This window comes from Entelurus aequoreus, linkage group LG11 (assembly GCF_033978785.1).
Source record: "Entelurus aequoreus isolate RoL-2023_Sb linkage group LG11, RoL_Eaeq_v1.1, whole genome shotgun sequence".
NCBI classification, from domain to species: domain Eukaryota; kingdom Metazoa; phylum Chordata; class Actinopteri; order Syngnathiformes; family Syngnathidae; genus Entelurus; species Entelurus aequoreus.
In genome coordinates this window covers 70,275,475-70,282,974 of record NC_084741.1, presented here as the reverse complement: position 1 = coordinate 70,282,974, position 7,500 = coordinate 70,275,475, and the positions used below count along the sequence as shown (strand labels likewise).

The 7,500-nt window shown below is 32.5% G+C and overlaps 1 protein-coding gene across 1 annotated transcript in view; it reads right to left on the bottom strand.

Annotated features, from left to right (window-relative positions):
* erfl1 (Ets2 repressor factor like 1) overlaps positions 1-7,500 on the bottom strand; it is a 60,477-nt gene that overhangs the window by 33,332 nt on the left and 19,645 nt on the right. Inside the window, exon 3 of the mRNA XM_062064357.1 lies at positions 4,329-4,563. Within this exon, the coding sequence (XP_061920341.1) occupies positions 4,329-4,563 (235 nt within the window). The remainder of the gene's footprint in view (positions 1-4,328; positions 4,564-7,500) is intronic.

Sequence of the window (7,500 nt, the reverse complement as noted above, 5' to 3'; positions counted from 1 at the left end):
ATTACACCAGTTTTAAAATCTCTGCATTGGCTCCCTGTGTGTTTCAGGATCAATTTTAAGGTTCTTCTTATGGTTCATAAATGGTTTTATGGTATTGGGCCTTCTTATCTTTCAGATTTGCTTTTACTCTATGAGCCTTCCACATGAATGCATTTGGTTTGGAATTAAAAACAACAGAAAAAAATGGGTGCAACTTTTCCACCTTTCTTCCGTCTGAATGACCGTATTTTTCGGACTATAAGGCGCACTTAAAATCCTTTTCATCATTTTCTCAAAAGTCGGCAGTTCGCCCTATAACCCAGTGTGTTTAATGTACGTAATAATTCTGGTTGTGCTTACCGACCTCGAAGCTATTTTATTTGGTACATGGTGTAATAATAAGTGTGACCAGTAGATGGCAGTCACATGGCAGTATAGATTATTGTAACGCCCTGCTTTCTGCTCTTCCTATAATGGTTATTACACCTTTGCAATTACTCCAAAATTCAGCGGCACGTGTCCTGACGAAGACCAGAAGGCGGGCTCACATTACACCAGTTTTAAAATCTCTGCATTGGCTCCCCGTGTGTTTCAGGATCAATTTAAGGTTCTTCTTATGGTTTATAAATGGTTTTATGGTATTAGACCTTCTTATCTTTCAGATTTGCTTTTACCCTATGAGCCTTCCACATGAATGCATTTGGTTTGGAATGAAAAACAACAGAAAAAAATGCGGGCAACTTTTCCACCTTTCTTCCGTCTGAATGACCGTATTTTTCGGACTATAAGGCGCACTTAAAATCCTTTTAATCATTTTCTCAAAAGTCGACAGTTCGCCCTATAACCCAGTGTGCTTAATGTACGTAATAATTCTGGTTGTGCTTACCGACCTCGAAGCTATTTTATTTGGTACATGGTGTAATAATAAGTGTGACCAGTAGATGGCAGTCACATGGCAGTATAGATTATTGTAACGCCCTGCTTTCTGCTCTTCCTAAAATGGTTATTACACTTTTGCAATTACTCCAAAATTCAGCGGCACGTGTCCTGACGAAGACCAGAAGACGGGCTCATATTACACCAGTTTTAAAATCTCTGCATTGGCTCCCCGTGTGTTTCAGGATCAATTTAAGGTTCTTCTTATGGTTTATAAATGGTTTTATGGTATTAGACCTTCTTATCTTTCAGATTTGCTTTTACCCTATGAGCCTTCCACATGAATGCATTTGGTTTGGAATTAAAACAACAGAAAAAAATGCGGGCAACTTTTCCACCTTTCTTCCGTCTGAATGACCGTATTTTTCGGACTATAAGGCACACTTAAAATCCTTTTAATCATTTTCTCAAAAGTCGACAGTTCGCCCTATAACCCAGTGTGTTTAATGTACGTAATAATTCTGGTTGTGCTTACCGACCTCGAAGCTATTTTATTTGGTACATGGTGTAATAATAAGTGTGACCAGTAGATGGCAGTCACATGGCAGTATAGATTATTGTAACGCCCTGCTTTCTGCTCTTCCTATAATGGTTATTACACCTTTGCAATTACTCCAAAATTCAGCGGCACGTGTCCTGACGAAGACCAGAAGGCGGGCTCACATTACACCAGTTTTAAAATCTCTGCATTGGCTCCCCGTGTGTTTCAGGATCAATTTAAGGTTCTTCTTATGGTTTATAAATGGTTTTATGGTATTAGACCTTCTTATCTTTCAGATTTGCTTTTACCCTATGAGCCTTCCACATGAATGCATTTGGTTTGGAATGAAAAACAACAGAAAAAAATGCGGGCAACTTTTCCACCTTTCTTCCGTCTGAATGACCGTATTTTTCGGACTATAAGGCGCACTTAAAATCCTTTTAATCATTTTCTCAAAAGTCGACAGTTCGCCCTATAACCCAGTGTGCTTAATGTACGTAATAATTCTGGTTGTGCTTACCGACCTCGAAGCTATTTTATTTGGTACATGGTGTAATAATAAGTGTGACCAGTAGATGGCAGTCACATGGCAGTATAGATTATTGTAACGCCCTGCTTTCTGCTCTTCCTAAAATGGTTATTACACTTTTGCAATTACTCCAAAATTCAGCGGCACGTGTCCTGACGAAGACCAGAAGACGGGCTCATATTACACCAGTTTTAAAATCTCTGCATTGGCTCCCCGTGTGTTTCAGGATCAATTTAAGGTTCTTCTTATGGTTTATAAATGGTTTTATGGTATTAGACCTTCTTATCTTTCAGATTTGCTTTTACCCTATGAGCCTTCCACATGAATGCATTTGGTTTGGAATTAAAAACAACAGAAAAAAATGCGGGCAACTTTTCCACCTTTCTTCCGTCTGAATGACCGTATTTTTCGGACTATAAGGCACACTTAAAATCCTTTTAATCATTTTCTCAAAAGTCGACAGTTCGCCCTATAACCCAGTGTGTTTAATGTACGTAATAATTCTGGTTGTGCTTACCGACCTCGAAGCTATTTTATTTGGTACATGGTGTAATAATAAGTGTGACCAGTAGATGGCAGTCACATGGCAGTATAGATTATTGTAACGCCCTGCTTTCTGCTCTTCCTAAAAAGATTACACCTTTGCAATTACTCCAAAATTCAGCGGCACGTGTCCTGACGAAGACCAGAAGGCGGGCTCACATTACACCAGTTTTAAAATCTCTGCATTGGCTCCTTGTGTGTTTCAGGATCAATTTTAAGGTCCTTCTTATGGTTTATAAATGGTTTTATGGTATTGGGCCTTCTTATCTTTCAGATTTGCTTTTACCCTATGAGCCTTCCACATGAATGCATTTGGTTTGGAATTAAAAACAACAGAAAAAAATGCGGGCAACTTTTCCACCTTTCTTCCGTCTGAATGACCGTATTTTTCGGACTATAAGGCGCACTTAAAATCCTTTTCATCATTTTCTCAAAGTCGACAGTTCGCCCTATAACCCAGTGTGCTTAATGTACGTAATAATTCTGGTTGTGCTTACCGGCCTCGAAGCTATTTTATTTGGTACATGGTGTAATGATAAGTGTGACCAGTAGATGGCAGTCACACATAAGAGATACGTGAGGACTGCAATGTGACGCCAGTTGGAAAACAGCAAAACTTTAAATATTCCATTGAAAATAAAGAACATTACACACGGCGCTCAAAAATCCGTCAAAATGTTTTAGTACGACTTTGGTAAGCTTGAGTGTTAAAAAGCGACTTGAAGATGATCTGTAAAACATCATCTATGCAACATCTTGACCAAAGCACCACCATTACATGTTATGTAGACCACAAGGAAGTGTTTTACATTTAGAAGAAAAAAAAAGATAATACGACCCTTTTGTATGAAAAAATAACCCTGACTAGAACCTGCTTTCTGGTCTTCCTAAAAAGTTTATTGCACCTTTGCAATTACTCCAAAATTCAGCGGCACGTGTCCTGACGAAGACCAGAAGGCGGGCTCACATTACACCAGTTTTAAAATCTCTGCATTGGCTCCTTGTGTGTTTCAGGATCAATTTAAGGTTCTTCTTATGGTTTATAAATGTTTTTTATGGTATTGGGCCTTCTTATCTTTCAGATTTGCCTTTACCCTATGAACCTGAGATCCTCTGGCACTCACTTCTTAATTATTCCAAAAGTCAGGACATAAGGTCACGGGATGGTATCTTTCCACCATTATGGCCCCCGTTCTATGGAACAGCTTGCCGGAGGACCTCAGGGCTGCGGAGAACGTTCATGTTTTTAAGAGCAGGCTTAAGACCCACCTTTTTGATTTGGCTTTTACCTGATATTAATTATTTGTATTTTACTTTTTATCCTATTAGTTATACAAGATTTTATTTAGTTCTATTTATTTATTATTTATTTATTGTATATTCTTTTTTATTTTTTATTTTATTTTAATAAAAAATAAAAAATCTATTAATCTTCATATGTTTTACTAGTATTTTATTCTTTATCATACTCATGGTTCTTACTATTTTACAAGTTTTGTGTCAGCGTCCTGGTGGCCATGGTCTGATGACCTCCTGGTGCAGATTGCTCCTGTGATAGTGTTTACTCACATGTCTCCTCTGTACTCAGCCAATGCCATCATTTGCATATATAGTTGCATAAGTGTGTATGTTGTGGTGTGTTTGTGTTTGGTATCTGTGTCCGTGCGTATGTATGTGATAATGGGGATATGGGTCATCGGGGTATTGATTTTAACTTTGTAAAGAACTTTGCGTTGCATTTCTTTTATGTATGAAAAGCGCTTTATAAATAAAGTTTGATTAGACTCTAGAACGAGGCCCCAAACTTTGACCGTACAGGATGTGTGGCAGAAAGTGACTGCGTGGAAACGAGCGGCGTACCTCAGTGCCCTGCTCAGCTTGTCGTAGTTCATGTGAGGTTTGCACTTCCTGATCCCCCACAGTCGGGCCACCTCGTCCGGGTCCTTGATGACAAACTCGCCGTAGTCGCCCTGCCAGGCGATCACGCCCTGGTACTCCTCCTTCTGCAGCAGCTCCAGGATGAAATGCCACAGCTGGATCTGCCTGGATCCGGGGCTGGACTCCGGCTTGTAGGCCCAGTCCGGGAAAGCGAACCCTGCGCCAGAGAGGAGCGGGGGTTAAGAGGCCTCTCGTTTATCCCCATCGCTCGCCACTGGGGATGGGTGGGTAAAGGGGGGCGCTGTCCAGATGACTGATGAGTGATGAAGGTGAGGGATGATGTGTTTAATATCACCGCACGTGCCCTGAGCTATGTTAGCATGCGCTAGTGCCCTCTAGGCTGCACAGATTGGTCAGGTGGATGATGACACGTCTCTGGGTGAGATGTGATTGATGCGGCGGCACGCACGCCAGCCTTAAAGCTGCCCGTTTGCACATCACACGTGGCGCTTAACTCATGGGACAATCAAAGTAGCCTTGAAGAAAAGTCGATACACAACGAGACGACGCTCAATACCACAACTAACATTGCTCGTTTGAAAACACAACAATGGTGCACTAATTTTTTAATTCTGAATCCTGAGAAGTAATTGAACTCCACTCTGTTTTGTTATTGAAACTCTGCCTAGCAACAAATGGTCAGGAAATTAATTTTGTTTGACATTTTATTTTGGTCGTGAGACTTTGGAACAAAAAAAATTATATATATTTTGGATTATTTTAAATAGTTTTACTTCATTTTGTTTTAATTTTTCGTAATTTTAAATACATTTTGATTTGTAAAGTAATAATTGTAATATTTTGAAAATGGTTTATTACATTGAAAATTATTATTTATTTTGAATTAATATAATACATGAAATATATATTAACATATTATTACACAAATACAGAAATATTAAATATTTAAGTTATAGAAATACTAAAATATGTTTGATATAAACCAAATTTTTTGAATACATGATGTAAAAACAAAATATAAAAACAAGGTATATAAACAATCAAATTATTTTGAAATCATATTTTATTTCATTTTTTTAGATAATTTACAATATTTAGTTCAATCGTTTTTAGTGTTTTAAAAATACTCACTTTTTGTAAAATAATAAACATGTTTATATCTAGTATAATATCCATCCATCCCCTTTCTACCGCTTATTAATTTTGTTTAAATGTTTTCGTAATTTAATATACATTTAATTTGTAAAGTAATAATTTTAATATTTCTAAAATGGTTTATTGCATAGAGAATTATTATTTATTTTAAATGAATATGATATAGGAAATAAATATTAATACATTATACAAATATAGAAATATTAAAATAAATATTAAATATTCAAATGATAGAAATACTAAAATATGTTTGATACAAACCACATTTTTTGAATACACGATGTATAAACAAAATATAAAAACAAGGTATATAAACAACCAAATTATTTTGAAATCATATTTTATTTCATTTTTTTAGATAATTTACAATAATTAGTTCAATCGTTTTTAGTGTTTTAAAAATACTCACTTTTTGTAAAATAATAAACATGTTTATATCTAGTATAATATCCATCCATCCCCTTTCTACCGCTTATTAATTTTGTTTAAATGTTTTCGTAATTTAATATACATTTAATTTGTAAAGTAATAATTTTAATATTTCTAAAATGGTTTATTGCATAGATAATTATTATTTATTTTAAATGAATATGATATAGGAAATAAATATTAATACATTATTATACAAATATAGAAATATTAAAATAAATATTAAATATTCAAATGATAGAAATACTAAAGTATGTTTGATACAAACCACATTTTTGGAATACACGATGTATAAACAAAATATAAAAACAAGGTATATAAACAACCAAATTATTTTGTGTTTTTGTGAAATCATATTTTATTTCATTACTTTAGATCATTTGCATTATTTAGTTAATTCGTTTTTAGTGTTTTAAAATTACTTACTATTTGTAAAATAATAAACATGATTATATATAGTATAATGTCTATCCATCCCCTTTACGCCGCTTATTACTTAATTTTGTTTTAATTTTTTTGTAATTTAAAATACATTTTAATTTGTAAAGTAATAATTGTAATATTTTTTAAATGGTTTATTAAATGGAAAATTATTATTATTTACTTAGAATTAATATAATATATGAAATAAATATTAAGATATTAAATAAATATAGAAATATTAAAATAAATATTAAAGTTATAGAAATACTTAAAATATGTTCGATACAAACCGCATTTTTTGAATACACGATGTATAAACAAAATATAAAAACAAGATATATAAACAACAAAAATATTTTGTAATATTTTGAAATCATATTTTACTTAATTACTTTCAATAATTTGCATTATTTTGTTAATTAGATTTCAGTGTTTTAAAATTACTTACTATTTGTAAAATAATTAACATGTTTATAGATAATATAATATCCATCCATCCCCTTTCTACTCCTTATTACGTAATTTTGTTTTAATTTTTTCGTAATTTAAAACAAATTGTAATTTTTAAAGTAGTATTTGTAATATTTTTTAAAAGGTTTATTACATAGAAAATTATTATGATTTATTTAGAATTAATATAATATATGAAATCAATATTACAATATTATTATACAAATATAGAAATATTAAAATAAATATATATATATATATTACTTAATTTTGTTTTAATTTTTTCGTAGTTTAAAATACATTTTAATTTGTAAAGTAATGATTGTAATATTTTTTCAATGGTTTATTACACAGAAAATTATTATTTATTTTTAAATCAATATAACATATGAAATAAATGATAAAATATTATTATACAAATATAGAAATATTAAAATAAATATTAAATATTTAAATTATAAAAATACTAAAATATGTTTGATAGAAACCACATTTTTGAATACATGATGTATAAACACAAATATAAAAACAAGGTATATAAATTATTTTGAAATCATATTTTATTTCATTACTTTAGATAATTTGCATTATTTAGTTAATTCGTTTTTAGTGTTTTCAAATGACTTACTATTATTAAAATAATAAGATTAAGATTAATTAAAGATTAAAGTATCAA